Source organism: Phaenicophaeus curvirostris, chromosome 8, assembly GCF_032191515.1.
Source record: "Phaenicophaeus curvirostris isolate KB17595 chromosome 8, BPBGC_Pcur_1.0, whole genome shotgun sequence".
Classification (NCBI taxonomy): Eukaryota; Metazoa; Chordata; class Aves; order Cuculiformes; family Cuculidae; genus Phaenicophaeus; species Phaenicophaeus curvirostris.
Genome location: NC_091399.1, coordinates 37,903,932 through 37,923,744, shown reverse-complemented (window position 1 = coordinate 37,923,744; position 19,813 = coordinate 37,903,932). Strand labels below are relative to the sequence as shown.

The following is a 19,813-nucleotide window of genomic DNA, read 5'->3' as shown; positions in this document are numbered from 1 at the left end:
GTCCCTGCAATGACAGCCAGGCGGTGCTGTGCCCCAGTGCCGCATGCCCCCATGCCAAGACCCTGTGGCGTCCCCCAGGGAGAGCCCCCTCACAGCACAGCCCTGCGCAGCGCTTTGCCCCTGTGCCAGAACCTTGTGCGATAAATCTCTTCACAAAGGCTTGTAGTGGTAAGACGAGGCGCAATGGGTATAAACTGGAGAGGGGCAGATTTAGACTAGACATAAGAATTTCTTCCCCATGAGGGCGGTGAGGCCCTGGCACAGGTTGCTCCAGGAAGCCCCTGTTCGAGGCCAGGTTGGATGAGGCCTTGAGCAGCCTGGGCTAGTGGGACGTGTCCCTGCCCAGGGGGGTTGGAATTAGATGATCTTTAAGGCTCCTTCCAACCCAACCTGTTCTGTGATCCTACGACTCTACGTGATGCCCCGACCCCGTCTCTCTCACTTGCCCCGCCCTTTACTGTGGCCCCGCCCCTCCCTTGTGGCCCCGCCCCGTCCCCGTTACCACGTCCCCGCCCCTCCAATTGACTCCGCCCCTTTCGCGTGGCCCCGCCCATCTCGCCAGCCCCTCCAGGCCCCGCCCCTCACACGCGGCCCCGGCCCCTGTTAGCCCCGCCTCCCGATAGCCCCCCCCGCCTCGCGAGGCCCCGCCCCCGGCTGCCCCCGCCCCCCCGCTGGCCTCTCCCCTCGCTATTGGCCCCGCCCCTCACCACTGGCCCCGCCCCTCGCGAGCCCCCGCCCCTCACCGTTAGCCCCGCCCCCCGCTGTCCCCGCCCCGCCATGTCGTCGCCCCCCTCGTCGCGCAGACGCCCCGCGGCCGGGCCCGAGGGGGGCGCTCCCGCCGGAGCCCCCGCCGGAGCCCCCGCGCCCGGCGATGCGGAGCGGGGCATGGCGGCGCCGGGCCTCACGCTCTGCCTCAAGCTGCTGGCGGCGGCCTTCTACGGGCTCAGCTCCTTCCTCATCGTCGTCGTCAACAAGAGCGTCCTCACCACCTACGGGTACGGCCCGCCGCGGCGCCCCTCCGCCGGCCGGCACCCCGCGGGCCCCTCGGGAGCGGCGGCCACCCCCGGCCTTGGGGCCAGGCACCCCCATGCACACCCCTCCCTCGTCTGGGGGCCCTTTACACCCCTTAGTACCCCCGTGCTGTGAGGCTGACACCCCCATGCATATCCCCCCCCATCCTTTCCCTCCATGCATCTCTTCCCCTTCTTTCCCCCCATACATATCCCCGCGCCTTCCTTTTCCTCCATGCATCTCCCCCCTCTCTCCTTACATGCATCTCCCCCCTCTCTCCTTCCATGCATCTCCCCCCCTCTCCTTCCATGCATCTCCCCCTCTCTCCTTCCATGCATCTCCCCCCTCTCTCCTTCCATGCATCTCCCCCCTCTCTCCTTCCATGCATCTCCCCCCCTCTCTCCTTCCATGCATCTCCCCCCTCTCTCCTTCCATGCATCTCCCCCTCTCTCCTTCCATGCATCTCCCCCCTCTCTCCTTCCATGCATCTCCCCCCTCTCTCCTTCCATGCATCTCCCCCCCTCTTTCCTTCCATGCATCTCCCCCCCTCTTTCCTTCCATGCATCTCCCCCCCTCTTTCCTTCCATGCATCTCCCCCCCTCTTTCCTTCCATGCATCTCCCCCCCTCTTTCCTTCCATGCATCTCCCCATCTCTCCTTCCATGCATCTCTCCCCTCTCTCCTTCCATGCATCTCCCCCATCTCTCCTTCCATGCATCTCCCCCTCTTACATGCATATCGCCCCTTTTTCCTTTCATGTGTATCCCACCCTTTTACCTTTCATGAGTATCCCCCCCTTTTTCCTTCCATGTGTATCCCCCCTCCTTTTCCCCAGGCGTATTCCCCACTCCCTTCTCCCCCTCTTCCCGTGGGTCCCCCTGCATGGCTGGGCAGTGACCCCATGGCTGTGGGCTCTGCAGGTTTTGGGGCTGCTGCTGCACCCCTCTCCATGCACTGAGCAGGGTGTGTGGCTGCTGCTCCCCGTGATGTGTGGGTGCCCCCACTGATGTCTGCTCTCTGCCTGCAGGTTCCCCTCCTCGCTGTGTGTGGGGCTGGGCCAGGTGAGTGGGGTCCCTGCCTATTTCCCCCTGGCCCCTGAGCCGGGGGGCTGTGGGGCTGACCCCTGCTGTCTTGCAGATGCTGGCGACGGTGGCCGTGCTCTGGGCAGGCAAGGCGCTGCGGGTGGTCAAATTCCCTGACCTCGACAGGCATGTTCCCCGGCGGGTAAGCCCCCTCCTCAGGCACCCCTCTTCCACCCAAAGGCTGGGTTGTAGTCTCTCCCACAGCCCCTCACCCCTGGGGGCTGCCGCCAGATTTTTTTGGCAGCGAGATTCCTGGGCTTGTTGCCCCAGGAGCGATGAGCCACGCGGGAGCCTGCGGCCATGGAGCAGCTGGGACATGTGCCTGTGTGAACATTTCCATCGCGGGTGGAAATAATTCTATATAAATTTATAAAATGAGGGTGCTGCTGGGGAGCTCCTTGGCATTTGCTGGTCACTCATACTGTGTGTTACCCCTCTTAAAATTTTCTAGACGTTTCCTCTACCTCTTCTGTATTTCGGGAACCAGATCACAGGACTGTTCAGCACAAAGAAACTGAAGTATGAGCGGCTTTTTTTCTACTGGGGGGGTATCCAGCGGGGTCCTTGCAGGGGTCTGGTCTTGGTGGGGAACTGCTGCTGGGCCCCAGGGCTTTGCAGGGGTGGGGTGATCTGAGCAGAAGCCGCTTGGGGCAATACGGTTCCTCCTCTGCCCACGCGCCAGCAAGCTAAACGCATGTTTCTGAACACTTTCCCCAGCCTGTGGGCAGGGAGGAATGGGGATCTGACCCTCTCCCACTGTGGGTGAGGGTCTGGGGTTATCTGTGGGGTCGCCCACCCTGACGAGGTGCAACGTGAACAATGTCACTCTGTGTGTGGGAGTAATGGAGTTTCCATAGGGAAACTGGCAGGCTCAGTGCTCTGTTCTCTGGAGACCATTGCTCAGCGGGTGGCTGCGGGGCTGCATTTAAGCAGCGCCGAGTTGAGGGAAGCCCTTTCACCCTGCTAAACCTTCTTCTTGTAGCCTGCCGATGTTCACTGTCCTGCGAAGGTTTTCTATCCTGTTTACAATGTTTGCTGAAGGATTCCTGCTCAAGTGAGTCTTTCCAGCCCCTTCCCTCGAGGGCTTTCAGTGACAGATAACGGGATAGAGTTACAAAAGTCTGAAGGTGTTGGAATGCTGTGCAGTGTGTCAGTGAGCTTTTGTGTGTTGGAGATCCGTGTGCTCAGGGGTTTTGGCTCTAAGGAGGGTTTTGGGAACAAGAGGGGGCGGAGGAAGTGGATATAGTGAGCGGCAATGTGTTACTTGTGCCAGTGACTTGCCTGGATTGGCACAGCCCTTTTCCTTGAGCCTCCTTCGTGCCTGGAGGGAGCTGGGCCAGATGCGGTGCCACGTGTAGCTGCCTGGTGGGGGAAAATAGATGTGCTCTGTCTCTGCTTGCAGCAGCCTGGCTGTGTGGTGCAGTTCTGGAGGTGGGAGGTATTGTGCCCAGATGCTCCTGCTGACAGCTCTCCACCATCTGGGCGCATGTACAGACCCCAAACTGCTCGTGCCGGGTGCCAGCAGCCCCCGCCCAGGGCAGGCACCAATATGCTGTGCTGGTCCTCATGTGGTGCCAAGCACCCAGCTAAACACTTCTCTGCAATAGGCAGAGTTGTAGGATTCCGTATAAACTTGTATCTTAACAATGCTAAGTTATTATTTTGCTTTAAATTAGGGAAAATTGTATAAAAATGTCTTGCTTTCACTTGCTGCTTTTGCATGGGTTTGTGTGCTTGGGGTTTTCTAGCCCCCACCAGTATGTTCTGGTGGAGGAAAGGCTTCTCCCCGCTTTTCTCCAAAGCGCTTCTTCAATGAAAATTTAACTGTGGGTGATGCAGTGTCCTCCCGTGCCTCTTTTCAGGAAGAAGTTTTCTTGGAGTATTCAGATGACGGTATTTGCCATGATCATCGGTGCATTCGTAGCTGCCAGGTGAGCTCCCAGTTTGCTGTCCCCTCTCCTCTCTTACGGAAAGGTCCCTGTGTGGGACACCCCGCAAAGCTTAAGGGCAGCAAGGACCATAGTGTGCCCGCAGAAGAAAGAGAGAGTAAATGCTGACTTTTTTTTTTACCCTTAGACATTAAGTGGGAAACAATGTATTACTGACCCAAATCCCCGTCCCTCTTCCCATGAGTAACTTTTTCTGACAACTTAATGGCTAAGCAGAAGGTGGAAGGAATCTTGCAAGCATTGCACAGCTTCAAACTGTAACTTATGCTTTTTTCCTTTTCCAGTGCTGACTTGGCATTTGATCTGGAAGGATATATTTTTATCCTTATTAATGATGCCTTAACAGCTGCAAACGGTGCCTATGTGAAACAGAAGCTGGATTCAAAGGTAGGCTGACCTTTGGCTTCATTCTGGGCATTGCAACATTGCGTTTGGTTTGGCAGCAGCTTGTATCTGAGGAACAAAGTAGGGAGGCTCAGCTGATGCCACTCCATCCCTCTCCCAAAATCTCCTGTCCAGCAGCTTTGGCAATACCACGGTGCTGCTCTCAGTGCCAGTATTGCCAAACAGCAGCAGCCAGAGCTGTGCCGCTGTGCCGGTTACGACCGCAATCCCTTGCGACAGCAAAGAAACGGCGTTTTGATTAATGCTGACCATAAAGCTCCTTGCAAGCTTGTTGCCCAAGTCTCCTACAGTTGGACTCAATGAAAGTTTTTTCCAGCCTAAATGATTCTGTGATTCCAATTCTGTGTTTTTTAAATGTATGTGCATATATATATATATGTGTGCACACATGTGTGTCTGTGTCTACATATATAAATAAATGCTCCAACTCCTCTGTCCCTGAGAATTCCATGTGGATTTAGCTCACAAGAGTCACTTTTTCAGTAGCAATGTGAATAAGGTTTTACATTCCCTTTTGGAACCAACTTAAATACACAGATGTTTCTTATTTCTAGGAGCTGGGAAAATATGGTCTGCTATATTACAATGCACTGTTTATGATCCTTCCCACCTTGACCATTGCCTACTTCACCGGAGATGCACAAAAGGTAGGATTCATGCCCCCAAAAGTGAAATCTTTGAGCGAAATACCTTATGGGCAAAATGGCTTGCATAGAAGAGCACTTTACTGTTTGTTAGAATGCACATTGCTGTAACTTCACCTTCTTATGTAAAATGGGAAGTACTCAAAATGTGAAACTGCAGAGTAGTTCATTATTCCCAGTTTGCGAGTTGTGCATAGCATCCGAGGGAAGAGGCTGGGGCAAAGAATGGTTTGAGGTGAGAGGGAAGCTGCGTGGGTAGACTAAGTGTAGGCCTTACGTTGGACTTCAAATCCATGGAGTATCTCCGTTCAGGAATTTCTGTAATGCTTGAGGGATCGGGAAATGTGAGAGCAGTAAGTGAAACCCCATATTATTTAGAACAAAGAAATGGAGTATTTTTAGAAGAAATGAGCTGCTCCAGACTCTTTCAGTCCTTCCCTCTCACTGGGATGGTTGTTACATTGAATTTTCTGGAGGTCGATTCGCCCGTGCCGCCCTAGCAGGGTGCAACCTGGTTTACACTCAGTTCTGTGTATTTGAAACCTGTATTGTAGTAGCGTTATTATTATCACACTCAGTGATGTGTCGCTGTACTCAGTCAGCTTTCCTGAGCAAGAGCGCACCCGCTTTTCATGCCTGCATGACAGAGCATCCCTCTCCAGGGACAGGGAAGGCACCAGGGACAGGTGTTTCCCACCCAGACCCTGCTGAGTGGGTGCCGTGGGGGCCAGTGGCCCCTACCAATGGCCCTGTCCCATCCCCGCCACGCTGAGGCAGGGAGGGATGGTGGCTTTCCTCTCATTAGGAGCTTAATACCCTGATGATGAGCCCTGGTGAGCAGTTGCTAAGATAATGAACTAAGATAATTAGCGAGGAGATCCGGTGAAGGTAGCTCAGACCCTGCCCTTCAGAAAGGGTGACTCAGTGGGATAAGTTTGGGGATAAAGTGCTCGTTTATTAGCAGGGGCTGGTGGATGGGGAGCAAAATATTGCTCTTTGCTGCACTGTGCAGCCTCTGTTCAGCCTGTGGTGAAATTGCCTGTTTGGGTTTGTTTTTTTTTTTCCCCCTGAATAAACTTCTTTTTCCCTGGCCAGGCTCCTGGCAGCCGGAGGCAGACAAAGATGCGCTCTGTTGGGGCTGCTGCCAGGAAACTCCACGTTTACAGCCTGATGAAAAACCCTCTTGTGAAGGGTGTGCAGCTGAACGTGTCTGACGCGGGAATGGCTCCTGGGGCAGAGATGGGATGGGGGCTGCGTCATGGGGGGCAACACTGGGGAGGGAGGGATCTGCATAGGAAACCTTCCCGCTGCACTCGTGCACGTGGATGTGTTATATCTTGTAGTTCATTAACAAGCATCAAAGGTAACAATGTCTTGTCATGCCATGCTTTGCGAGAGGCAGAAATGGGTGTGTTGATGGTGGTGAGCAAATAATTGCTGGAGGTGAAGGGATAGAATCGCCTGCAGGAATAACCAAATCATAAATCATGGAATGGTTTAGGTTGAAAGGGACCTTAAAGACTAGCCAGTTCCAGCAACCCTGCTATGGGCAGGGACACCTTCCCTTGGATCAGGTTGCTCAAAGCCTCATCCAGCCTGGCCTTGAACACCTCCAGGGATGGAGGCATGCACAGCTTCTCTGGGCAACCTGTTCCAACGCCTCACCACCCTCACCCTCAGAGTGAATAATTTCTTCTAATATCTAATGTAAATCTCTTCTCTTTCGGCTTAAAGCCATTACCCCTTATTCTATCCCTGCACTCCTTGATAAAGAGCCCCTCCCCACCTTCCCTGTAGGCTGCCTTTAAGTAATGGGAGGTGCTGCAGCCCAGAAAGGTACCACCCTGGCTGGCATTTCATGTCCCTGTTGGAAGGGATCATCCCAACTGCCTGGAGGATCCCTGTGCTCCTGGCAGCCCTTCTCTCTGCTGTAGGAGGGAAGGTGAGGGGGACCATCACCGTATTCTGTCCTCACCACATAGCAGGCTGATCAGGGTTGGCCAGGACCTCTGGAGCTCATCTGGTCAAACCCCCCACCAGCAGGTGGCCCAGGGCCATCTCCCCTTGGGTTCTGGGTGTTTCCATGGATGGAGCCTCCACCACCTCCCTGGCAGCCTATGCCAGCACTCAGTCACCTTCGCACTGTACAAGTGTTTGCTGATGTCCAGAGGGACCCTCCTGTGTATCCATGTGTGTCTGTGGCCTCTGGTCATGACACTGGGCACCCCTGGAAGAGCCTGGCTCCATCCTGTTGACACCGTCCCTGCAGGTGTTCATACACATGGATGAGAATTCCCTGAGCCTGCTCTCCTCCAGGCTGAGCAGCCCCAGGCCTCCCAGCCTCTCATGGGAGAGATGCTCCAGTCCTTTCAGCATCTTGGTGGCCCTTGTTGGGATCTCCCCGGTATGCCCATGTCTCTTTTGTACTGGGCAGCCCAGCGCTGAGGGGTGGCCTCAGCAGTGCTGAGCAGAGAGGAAAGCTCCACTCCCTTGACCTGCTGCCAGTGCTTTGTCCGGGGCTGCCAGGACACCGTTCCCCTTCCTCGCAGCAGGAGTGTGTTGTTGGCCTGCGGTCAGCCTGGTGTCCTCCAGCCCTCGGGGCTGCTGTGTGAAGCTGCTTCCCAGCTGGGTGGCTCCAACATGTCTTGGTGCAGGGGTTTGTTTCTCCCCAGGGGCAGGACTCTGCACTTCTTGTTGAGCTGCATCAGGTTCCTTCTGAGCCGTGTCCCCAGCCTGGCTGGCAGCACCCCCCTCTGGCTTCCTTCCCTGTTCCCATTGCAAATCAGCTCCTGCTGCTGGAGCTTTGGTCTCAGAGCCCTCCCCAGACTTGCAGCTGGCAAAAATGTGTTCAGCTGCATGGAGTGTAACTTCAAAATAAACAAACAAAACCCTGACAAAACAGGCCCTACCATGAAATCCAGGCTTCCGTTATCTGTTGCGTCAGCGCCATCTCCAGAGGTTGAATTCCCCTGGGATATGCTGTCTAGGTGTTATGGTTCGCTATGGAGAAATCACAAGGAGGGCAGTTCTGGACAGTAGCTGTCTGGGAAATGCCTTTCCCGGCCCCTCCTGCTGGTAGGGGTGGTGTTCACCACGGCTTATTCCCTGAGGGGTGTGCTGGGCGATGCTGTGGGCAAGAGATGATGCTGATGTGGACAACCAGCTGTCCCACAGCCCCGGCATGTTGCACTGGTCTCTGTTTGGGTTTGTTTTTTCCTGCTGTGACATGAAAGCCAGTGTCAGGGATTTGTTTCTTGTATTGCTGTGAATTAGTGCGTTTCCTCCTCTAAGGACTGAGGTGTGTTTCTTGCAGGCGATGGAGTACCACGGCTGGGCAGACGTGCTCTTCATCATGCAGTTTACACTGTCGTGTGTAATGGGGTAAGGCCGTATGCTGCTGCGGTGGGTGCTGCCCGCTTCGCAGGGCTGGGGTGCATCCGTGGAAACATGGGGTGCAGCGGAGGAGTCACTGTTCCAGACCTCGTGCATTTTGTTAGCATGAGCCATTCGGGTGTAGAAAATAATAAGAAATCTTTAGCTCTGGTGGGAACACCATTTCTGAGAGCCATGGGAGATGGAAATTATTTCCCACCATGCTTCAGTTCAGGTTTAGCAAAAAAAATAGTGGTATAGATAGTGCTGTGCAGAAGAAGGGGAAAGATGCAGAGATGAATGGCAATGCCTGAAGCATGTGCTGGAACCTGACATCAGCTTTTCCTCCTGCAGGTTTATTTTGATGTACTCCACGGTTCTTTGCACTCAGTATAATTCTGCTCTTACAACTACAATAGTTGGCTGCATTAAGGTAGGTGGTTTCTCTGCCATCGGGAGAAAGTTATCATTGCTTTTGGGTTGCAATTATCACGGCTTGGGGCTGGTATTAGGCAGAGGCTTTAGCTATTGGCACAAGGGCTGGGACGTGCCTGGCACTCCAGCTCTGTGTGGCCTGAGTCACCTCACACCTCCTGGGACCTGCAGTGGGTGCTGCTGCCTGCAGGAGTGATTCCAGCAGAAGGTGTGAACAGCCTTGGGGCTTTTCCATCCACAGCCTCCCTGCATTCTGCTTCATGCTGCTTCAGCACAGCATGGTCCCCCAGCTCCGCAGCAGCATAGGAAGGGCTGGGCTGAGGCTTTGGAGCTTCTGCTGGGCATGGCATGGAGAGGAGGACAGTGCCAGTGGGATTAGTTTATGGTTTATTATTTCTTTGCTGCTGAATGGAGTAGAAAGAGACTGCGGGTGTGCACAGCAGTTGCAGCAAGCAGCTCTACGTGGCACCGGCTGTGGTCCATGCTTCTAGCTTCCCCAGGGCTAATAACATACAAAAAGCCAAGAAGCAGCCATGATCCTCTAGATCACCTCAGCCCAATGAGCCTACTGCAAAAATACTTGGCACTCCTGGGCATTATTCTCGCTTTAGTGCTGGTCTCGAGATAAGGGAGAGCATCACAGCCTCAGCAACTGTAGCCTCCGTTCGGGAGCATTTCTCAGCAACTCTGACACACATACCCCTTTAAGTCCAGTGTTGCTGCCATGTGTCTGTTCCACACTGACTGCATCTGGGGTTTCCTTTCTCCATATTGCCTAAACGCAAAGAGCACGTGCTTGTCTTGGGCTATAGAGAAACCTCTTGCTAAAATCTTGTTCCTTTGCAGAATATTTTAATAACCTATATTGGGATGTTTTTTGGAGGAGACTATATTTTTACATGGACAAACTTCATTGGTCTAAATATCAGGTAAGAACACTGGGCCTTTGCAGTTCTTATTTTTGATTTGCAAGTCAAAATTGCCGTGAAACTGAGATGGTTTGACTAGCTGAATGCTTCTCCAATGCCAAACCCCTCTGTGCTGGGGTTGGTGCTGCAGCAGAGGAGCCAGCACGGCGCTGGCTCACAGCATGGAGCCTGCTTACAGCTCGGGTTGTGGGGAGCCCCAGGCAGACGCCGGTTGTTTTAAAGCCAGAATGCACAAGCATATTTGAGCAGCATATTTAAGTTGTTCTCAGAGTAGCATATCCAAATTGTATAAGGTAGCAAAAGAAGTATTTTTTTGGTATATTTCCCTTCATATTTTAGCACAGTGTTTGGAAAAGTCTCCTTTCTGGTCTTGAGAGTATTTTTCTATTGTAAGCAGTGGCCTTGTTCTCCCCTTGTCCTTCAGCAGGATTCTGTCAGTGGTGGGGTGGCTCCAGCGCTAGGTTTGGGGCTCAGGCTAGTGAGCATTTGATAAAAATAAAGCAAAATATCTGATCTTAGGAGGAATACAGAATTTTCTTGCAAATGGATGCTTGCAGCGCATCCTTGAACGTTTGCATACCCATGATTTTGACTTTTCTTTGGCAGCCAGTGTGTTTGCGGCTGCCCGGGGCAGTTCTATAGAACTGATAAATGTGCCCGTGTGAAGGGCAGCGTCTCCTGCACGTGCTGGCAGCAGGTTGGTGCTGTGCAGAGCAGGAGTGAAACCAGCCGTGTAGCTGCAGCGGCTCTGAGCTGGGGTGTCTCATTGTCCTCCCCGACCCTGTTTTGCAGTATTGCTGGAAGCCTGGTGTATTCCTACATCACTTTTACGGAGGAGCAAATGAACAAACAATCCGAAGCTGGCATCAAGATGGATATTAAAGGAAAAAGCTCTGTGTGACCAGGAAAGTGCTTTTATTGGAAGCAACCTATTTCTGTTCAGCTGATCATGGGCAGAATGTGGGATGGAATTCGGGTGCCTGCCAAGGAGTTACGGTGATGCTCTTAATTTGCACAACTTAGATTGCTGCCTTTACCAATTATTGGGAAGATGGGGAAGATGACTGACTGCATAGTGAAGAATGTGTCTGATTAAGTCTGATTGTGAGGAATTAGTGGGTTTCTAATCGTGCTGAGATTTGGCAGTAGAGACTGGCACAAGCAGCGTACGCGTTGGGATCACGGAGGACTGTGCTAGTGCCGAGGGCTGCGCCCTGAGCATCCTTGGCTGCCTTTCCCCTCGGTGCAGTCAGCCCCCGGGCACTGAGCGCAGCCAGGGTCGGATGCCGGGGCTGGCTCTGTCCTGCGCCTCCCCGAGCACCTGCTGCTGCAGGAAGGTGAGGCTGTGAGACCCAGCACAGACCTGGCTCAAAGGGATAGGTGCGACCCCTCCTCTCCCCGGTGAGCACTGGTGTCCTCCCAGCAGAGCTGCTTCTGCAGGATGTGCCTGGTTTGGGCCAAAGCCCCTTTGTTGAATGTGCGGTGCTCTCTCAATTTTTGGTTGGTTTTGTTCTCTTAACCCACTTCTAAAGCTGGGTTTACCCTCCTTAGTTTCTGAGCGCCCTGCAAACATTCACCCCTTTCCTTCCTGCCCCAGGTCTCTTTCTTTTACAATGCTCAGGGATGTCCCCAACGTGAAGGTTTTACCACCGGCAGTGAGCTCGGCAGGGCCAGCAGTCTCCCTGAAACTACCCCAGCGTCAGAATCCCTTGGATTTGGGAAAGCTGCTGGCCATGCTGGGGCTGGCCCTGGTGCAGGGACCCTCGCAGGGCCCTTTGGATCCAATGGGGAGTAGGAACAGGGTTTACAGGAGAGCTGCCATTGTCCCAGCTGGCACCCAGAGCCTCCTCCTTCAGTTCAGAAAATCAGCTGCAAAGTGTGGGCTGATGCTCCTGCCCCTGCAATCCCCTTCCCACCCACCAACACCGTGCACGGGCCTGGAAAAGGCACGGTGGCATTTTGGCAAGGCAGTGGGAACCTCTCTGCTGGTGGGATGCAGGGGGCTCTGCAGCTGCTGCTGCTCATCTCCACGGCACTGAGCGTGTGTGGCAGCACCAGAGCTTCAGCTTCAGCAAGCCCTGTCCCACAGTTTGTTTTTTGATGTAGTAAGTTATCTTCAGTTTGTGACCCATTTAAAGAACAGGATTTTTAATAAGTGAGGCAGCGTTAACTGATTTTTTTTAAAGGTTGTCTTACACAGCACTTCTTTCTAGGTCTCTCCTTGGATTGTCTTTTGGTTTTAAAAGAATTGTTTGTAATATTGGTTAGAAGAAAATTTTGGTAAAACTATATATTTATGAGGATTTTTTGTGTACATCCCTTTGGTAACCAGGGATCTAACTTCTATAGACAATATAAATTGTTTCTGGAAGGTCTTTGCTAAGAAAAAAGCCATCTGGCATTTGGCAAAGCTGCATTTATTGGAGTGCTGACCCCCGATGTCTTTACGTGTCACCAGCCTTTCTGTGACAGCGCTGCGGAAGCCTGATGTGCTGGTGGAGATGTTGCATGGGTCTGCTGGCCCCTGCGTCCCTGAAGTCCTCGGCTCTGTACTGGAGCCAGGGCCCTCCTTCCCTTCCCTTTTGGGGGCAGCGGGATGGGAGCAGGAGGCTGGTGTGGTTGCTGGGCTGAGTCGGTGCATCCTGGATCGAGGAGCTGCCCTTCAGTGGGGCTCCCCCTGCCACGACTGGAGAAAAAATTCCCTGATCATTTTCATCACTTCCTAAATTTCAGTAAAACCTCAGCTTTGCCATCAATCGGCTGCAGAGCGATTCTGGTTGTAGGGAAGGATGACAAATGCCCCCTGCTGTACAGAAGCCCCAGAGATGTTTGCCCGTCTGCTCTTGGGGAGCTCCTGGCCCCTGCGCTCCCCACAACTGGGCTCCTCTGGTCCCTCCAAAGCCAGCATCACGACCCGGCATCACCTGCTCCCAGAGCTCTCCCAGGTCGCTGTTTGCTCATCATGTCACAGAGGTGTTCGAGGTCAGGATGCCAGTTCTGTCAAAAGCTGACTGTTGTTCATTTTAGAATCTACTGGTTAGATTTGTTGTCCAAAGGGTAAAGTATTTTTAAAGCTTATTTTTTTTGTAACGGAGCACACTTCAGTGCCAGAGTCTAGGTGGTATTGTATGCACTGGGAAAGCAAATAGAGGTCCAACAGTATTTTCTATGCTATTGATCAACTAAAATGTTTTCTATATAGAATCTATTTACAAAATAATCATTTTAGTGATGAAAAGGATGACCTTTTTATTTGAATGTACGGCAGGCTTGATATGTCCGTCAGTGATGATTGAAAAAAAGGATTTTATGTGCCTATGTATTTTTGTACGGGCGTCAAATAAACCAATGACCTTCCCTCCTCCTGTCTGCTGGCTCTTCCTTTCGCCAGGAGCTGGCCCTGGAGCACCCAGAGGAGAAAGGCTGGTGCTGATGGAGAGGCCGGGGCCAAATAAACCAGGGCTGTGGCCAGGCTCCCCAGAATCCCCACCTGGTGTGAGGGATGTTGCTTGGGTTTTAAATATTCTTTGAGGAAAAGATCTTAATGGAGGGGGAAAAAACCCTCCTCGTAGCTCACTGAGCCCAACACCTCACCCTCGTGCTTTGCTATATCAGTCTTTTCCCCTTACCCAGCTCTTAGGTGGCCTTGAGGTGCAGTGTCGGGGGAAAGGGGCGCTGGGAGGTGCTTGGTGCTCTTCCCAGAACACTGTTGGTGCTCTGCCTGCAAGGCTGCTCTGTCCCCAGGCCCTGCTGCGCCTTCTGCCAGGGGGCCCTGGGGCTGCCCGCCTGCAGGTGAGGGCAGTGCTGGGACTTAGAAATAAAAACCACTAGGTTGTGACCCAGGGCAGCTGCTGCTGCTGTTCCTGGGCCTGGCTGCCTCTGTGGCAGCACCAACCTCTTCTCCCTCTGCTCTGCAACCGCCCTGAGAAAGCATTAGGGAAGGAGGAGGCGAGAGCCAGTTGGGCTTAGGGGAATGAAACAGGTCCCAGTTTAATCAGAAAAGGGGGGGGTGTTTCTGCAGTGCTTCCCCAGCAGTAATGGAGTCGGCATCCCACTGCTGCCAGGCGATGGGGCATCTGTTCTCTGTAAGCAGAGATGCTCTGCCAGCTGTTTTCAAAGAAACTCAGGAATTTTTTATGCACACAGTATGTTTAAAAAAATATTTTAATAAGCTTTTTCAGAATTGCAGACAAGGAGTGGGGAGTAAGAGAAGGGAATTACTAACAGTGCAAAATTACTGTATGTGGAAAACCATAGAAAACTAATTTGTAAATGTGTGTGTGTGGTTGGTTTCTTTAATCTCACGGTTAACCCTTGAGAAAGCCCAGGAAGGATCTCTGCTGTTGAACTGGATTTTCTGTTCAAGTGCAGTCCTGAAGCACGACATGAACCCAGGACACCAGTTCCAGCTGAACCCATCACAACAGTGCTTGAAACTGAACCCGTGTGCCACATGTGACTTGTGATCTTTGTGACGCAAAAAACCATCTTTGGGTACATGATCAACCCCTTCCGGGCTCCAAACTGCACCAAAGGCTTCTTAAATTAAATCAAAATTTCTGTAGTTCTAGAATTTTAAATAGCTTTAGTAGTGCAATGACTTATCAAGTTACAGTGGCTGCATTTTGAAGAACACGGACGAAGTATTGTATAAAACACCAGCATAAACAAAGTGTAAATTATAATTAAGTATTCATAAAGTCTAGCTGAGCGTTACATACTTATTGATTATGGAATGTCAGGTCTCTTCTACGTATCGCCATAAAAAGGTTAAGATAAAAACCAAAGCAACATTCCTGAAAATATACACAGTGCTGTATTTCACACACAAGCCTGAGACAATTCACTTATAAACTTTCCTATCACTTTTTTGGAAGTATTTCCAACTTGCAAACAAAAATGCATAAAAATAAAATGGAAAACAGGGTTCTAGTTGCAAAGACACTTTGAAGCACTGCGCTACCCTCGGTCTGAAACAATCTCAAGCCCTGATCTAAGGCTGGGATACTGTGGGTTTTGTTAGTAAAACTGACTGTAAAGTTCACAGCAACCCCTTACTAAAGCAATTATCACTTAATTAACTGATTAATGCAGGCAATACCCTAATGAACCTTCCTGGTGTGACTCTCCACGTGGATTGGTAGTTCTAGGGAGATGTCAGCTTCTGCACGACAGCTGAACCAGCCAGATCGGATCATCCACAACATCCCTGGGAACAGCAGGTTAATACACTCCAGGAACTCATTGTGGTGACAGAGACAAGCCGGATCCAACGAATTTCGCTCATTAATGACCACAATGTCCAAGTACACGGTAGTTGAGAAGCAAACAAAACAAACAAACCACTTAGCAGTTGGGTTTTATAGGTTGATATATTAGTTTCAAACCATAGGACCGTACATTTAAAACTGGAATCATGAAGACTCAGAAACTGTAAGTAAAATTAACCAACTAAAAACTAACAACACCTGTAAGCCACAGGAGGAGGAGATAAAGTTGCAAATTATACAAATGAACAATTGTTCCTATTTTTAATACAGTAGGTGTGTAGCTGTGGCTTAAAAAAAAATTTAAACCCAATCATTAGTATGAAAACCCTTTCTATTTCATGGCTGTAAAAGCTACTTCAACCACTTTCAGACTGTTCTGCTGGGCCAGTGAGCATCACTCCCTTCACGTGCTTTTATAAAGAATTGTTGTTTCTTGCAGTTTAATCCTAAAAGTTATCCATACCCACTCCCACTTCTTACACCCTCAACTCTCCATATACTGAATGTCTCTACGTGTAAACGCTGTACTGCCTGTGTGTGTGTGATGTTTCTGCTCCCGATGAAATACTCATCCATGTGAGGTCCATGAGTTCTCAGAAATTCAAGATGAGGCTCCCAGCTGCACATCCATTTCTAACCCGTACAGTCAGAATCCCTGGACCCATTTCCTGCCCTTTCTGTGCTCCATGAAATGTAGAAGACAACAGACAGACTGCAAATAAAGCGATGGATAAACTAACACCTGCAAACAAGGTTTAGTAAACTTAAGCATTTGGCTGACATGAAATTTATCTGAGCTCAAAATAAAAGGAGAAAAAATATAATGAAAGCAAGAAAATTTGTGCAACTCAAAGATCACACTCAACAAATTATTACAGTCACACTTTGCCATAAAGCAGAACTATGAAAAATAACGTTTTCAAAATCAAAAGGCTTGTAACCATTCTTGATGTTAATTTTTCACTGTTTTCTGAGAAGAAAACAAAATATACAAGACTAATAAGCATTTTTTAAGTCAATCGGTTTGGTTTGGGGTTTTTTTGCTGGATTTTTTTTAGAAAAGACTTCAGCAAAATAAAACGAAGCTGACGTTAGACTCAGGATATCAATTCTCTCATAAAAGTTTACCAACTGTACAAGTTAAGAAAATTATACAAGCTTTTGTTTTAAGAAAGGACAGTTCAATCAAGCCATAAGTACTGTAAAAATCTTTCAAAGGCTACAAAGAAATCTGGAAAAATACAGAATGTATTTCTTTAGTCCAGATAAAGAATATGGAAAGACATCATTGATGTCAACAATTTTACATATACAAACCTGACCTGGTTTATTTATTTACCTTTAAAAACTTCTATATATAAAAATAGTTGTGCTCATAACTTTCAGGATTCATAAGGGTTCCTTAACAATGGGATGACGTTTCCCTCTTCCTAGCATGGCTGAAAGTCTCTGCGCCTGCTCTGATGCGTGTCTTGGCATTCTTTAATTCATTTTACCTTCCTACAACATTTGAACCAGCCCCCCGCTTCAAATAGGATGCTTTGTTCACTTGTACAATGCTTAACTGGTGTATTTTATAATTATACACAGAAATTTCTTTAATGTATTAGGCTGGGATTGTTTTTGCAGAAACTCAGTGATTTGTTTCTCACATTTTTTAGGGCCTTTGATTTCCCAGGACTAGAGTTGCCAACTCTGAGAAATGGAATATTCTCCTACTGCTTTGCAGCACTGAAAAAAAGAAATAATCAGGTCTTAAGAGCCAACTAGAAGGTATTAGAAAAAAGTCTCAGCAGATTGCTTTACGGAATTGGATTTTGTAAGGTAACCCATCAACCCTGAAAATTTTAGACACCCAAAATTTACTCCAAGGAATAAAATCAGCTCCCAGTATTCAGTCATCCAAAGTTTCTAGTTCTTCAACCTTTCCATGTGAGTTTGCTTCTTGGAAGAACTCTGAAGAACCTGGACTCTCTTTTCCATTGCTGTTAATTCTTCTTCTTTTTAAAGGTCTTTCATTTTTTTCTTCAAAATCACTTTCATTTCTTGAAGCTGAATGAGCAAGTTTTGGGTCAATGGAAAGGTTTTCAGTTTCATACCCATTTGTATCCAGATCCGTGTGAGGTGTTTTCTTGCCACTGTTAGGTCCATTTACATGCAGTCCTTCGGTTTTTGCTTCATCTTTATTTGACACCTCACCTGGCCCATTAGCAGACACTCCTGCGTTACAGACACACCGCAAGAAAGGGAACACAAGTGTAAGCAGTAACAGAACAATCCCTGACAGGTCAACAAAGCAGAAGTCTAACTAGCCCATTGAACTAAATCCTGCTCTCCCTATCCTCACTGTGTGGTGACTGAGCGATTTATCTGCATACACATACCCGACAGACGTATCATGACAGTGTATGGAAGCCCCTGTAAGCAAAAGCAGGCAAGAAAATGGCCTGGAATCCCATAAATGGACATGGTGCAGGCAGATTGGCCTCACCTGGGCAGTTTCTGTAGCTTCTGCTTGACTTTCACAATCTGTTTCAGCCCCCAAACTGCTCCCTCCTCTTGATACTGCTTTCACTTCAGCTCCTTTGGAACAGCTCTCCCATGCTTTTGAGTTCTGATTCCTTCGCAAGTGATCATGCTCTGCGCTCTTCTCCCATTCTTAACCGCCCTTCAGTGCCCCAGGTCTGTTAAGAAGAGCTAACAGTGTTCCTGAGACAAGCACTGGAAAAGCACTAGTGAGCTACATGATAGCCAGTTCCCATCTCTGTTGTTTTAAGTATCCTGCATGGGGCTCCTCACAGTTACCACTACACCCCTGCACAGACAGAAGACAATACAGAACAGAAGACAATAACGGATTGTCTACATACAAAAGGAAGATCCTAGTGAAGATCTATCCATATGTGAACACTGGCTAAATGCAAACATGTAGCTGCTGACACCTCGGAAAAACATTTAATACTAAAATAGACTTGGTTTTGGAGAGCAAGCTGGACTTCTCATTTGGCTTGTCATCTGCGACGATTTGGCAACCCTGTTTAGGAGGGACAGGGCACACACTTACCATTCTGATTACTGTTGCTGGTTGTGCTGTCTTCCCTTTCCGACTGGCTGGTGCTGCTGTTGGAAGTTGTTGGAGGAGGGGACGGAGCTCTGCTGGAAGCAGCACTTTCGCTTTCATCCAGGAGACGGTCCATATAATCCCTACAGAACAGAAACGGCAAATTCAGCATTGCCCTTGCTGTGTAAAGGATTGGTGTGAGTTGCACAAAAATACTCCCTGCATGTACCACAAGTGCAGCCCATTCACACTGTGTGTTTTTTGAAATGCAGACTTCTCTAGCAAAGTCAACAACTTGAAGATCTCCTGTGTTGATTGGCCCAGGTATGGTTTGTCTACAGCAACTACATATTTGCTGACTGACTGCTACAGCCAGTGTATATAAATTCAGCCTGTGCTTATGCTAAGTCCCACAGGATCACGTGCAAGCAGGATGCTGTGATGTTGGGGACGAGGTTTTCAAGGTGATGCTCTCAGGCAGGTTCACACTAAGCTCTTGCAATTTGCTGCGGCAGTGATAACGTACCATTAAAGTAACTTAGTTTTGTGCACATACAGCTGCAAAAGGGGTAAAGTTAAAAGCCGATGAAAAACTTCAGTTTAAGACATTTCCATATCTGAAATCTATTACAGACCTACAATTTAAGTCACTAATAGTAACTCTCTTATGAACTGTTGGTAAAGCCCTTGTATGTATGGTATTAGTCTGGAATAACTTCAGTAACAACATAACCTCACACCTAATTATTCTGGAACTGATACTGCACCCTAAGTTCCCATATCTATCTGCAAAAGCAGTCAAGCATAGACAAGTACAATCATTCATGACACTTCTTCTGATCACCACATGCAGTCAACTGCAAAAGAATCAGAGGATGTTTTAAGTGATTAACAACCAGACATTGACTAATTTGGGCAAGAATGGGAAAAAAACTGAAAACCCAGACGAAAGAAGAGAGGGAGACAGACAGTCCCTGACAAGTGGTAAAGAAATCCCAGCAGCTCCGAGTGCCTTCCTGTAACGCTCTGCTTTACAAAGCCACAGATGGTAACTCTTAACGTCACAATGCAAGTTCGCTTCAACAGTCCACCACACAGTTCTAAGATGTTTAAAGAAACAATAATATTAAAAAGAAGGATGAACAGAGAAGCCAGAAACAAATGAGAATTAAAAATAATAGTCAAAAGACTTGGAGAAAGTCAGCGGAAAGAGTGGGATACTAAAATCACAGCCCTGGAATGAAGGGCAGAAGAATATGTTGGCTCACTTGCTCAGATTTGAGGGAGGTCACCACACAGCTATGTACAGACATTCCCCTCTTTGTCTAGCAGACATGATGGGGAAAGGAGCTACACACGGCTAAAAAAGCCCTAGTATCAGGTACTGTGTTGACCAGAATTCTTGCCAAACAATACTTGTCAAAAATATACTACAGTGTGTAGCACAAATCCCACCTAAAACCTGTGACTAATGCCTTCCTATAAAATGCATATTTCAAGTAAAACAAGTATTTTAAAAATTTCACATAGTTGCAGAAATGTTACATTTGTGAAACATTTAAACAGAAAACAAAATAGATGAAATAGGGGTTCAATGTAAATCGTTGGCCTTATTCCAAATAAATATATTTTAGAAATTACATTACAGGAACTAGT

At 49.3% G+C, this 19,813-nt stretch overlaps 2 protein-coding genes across 2 annotated transcripts in view; one reads left to right on the top strand and one right to left on the bottom strand.

Annotated features, from left to right (window-relative positions):
• The first annotated feature begins 770 nt into the window (after positions 1 to 770).
• SLC35D1 (solute carrier family 35 member D1) lies at positions 771 to 13,187 on the top strand. The gene is made up of 12 exons (XM_069861955.1): positions 771 to 995; positions 2,038 to 2,071; positions 2,148 to 2,234; positions 2,544 to 2,611; positions 3,075 to 3,146; positions 3,955 to 4,023; positions 4,326 to 4,428; positions 5,001 to 5,093; positions 8,404 to 8,471; positions 8,817 to 8,895; positions 9,744 to 9,826; positions 10,619 to 13,187. The coding sequence occupies exons 1-12, from the start codon at positions 778 to 780 to the stop codon at positions 10,725 to 10,727; spliced, it is 1,083 nt and encodes a 360-aa protein (XP_069718056.1). The 5' UTR covers positions 771 to 777; the 3' UTR covers positions 10,728 to 13,187.
• Positions 13,188 to 13,972: 785 nt separating this feature from the next.
• The window catches only part of MIER1 (MIER1 transcriptional regulator), a 38,195-nt gene continuing 32,354 nt past the window's right edge, over positions 13,973 to 19,813 (bottom strand). Inside the window, exons 12-13 of the mRNA XM_069861954.1 lie at positions 18,161 to 18,300; positions 13,973 to 17,316 (exon numbers count right to left, since the gene is read on the bottom strand). Coding sequence (XP_069718055.1) covers positions 16,991 to 17,316; positions 18,161 to 18,300 — 466 coding nt within the window. The 3' untranslated portion in view covers positions 13,973 to 16,990. The remainder of the gene's footprint in view (positions 17,317 to 18,160; positions 18,301 to 19,813) is intronic.

What these genes read in the sequence shown, in the direction of transcription:
- SLC35D1 (XM_069861955.1), top strand. Translation starts at nt 778, where the DNA reads ATGTCGTCGCCCCCCTCGTCGCGCAGACGCCCCGCGGCCGGGCCCGAG. An exon ending in GCTGAAGGATTCCTGCTCAA is followed by an intron (nt 3,147 to 3,954) that starts GTGAGTCTTTCC and finishes GCCTCTTTTCAG; the next exon opens with GAAGAAGTTTTCTTGGAGTA. An exon ending in ACACTGTCGTGTGTAATGGG is followed by an intron (nt 8,472 to 8,816) that starts GTAAGGCCGTAT and finishes TTCCTCCTGCAG; the next exon opens with GTTTATTTTGATGTACTCCA.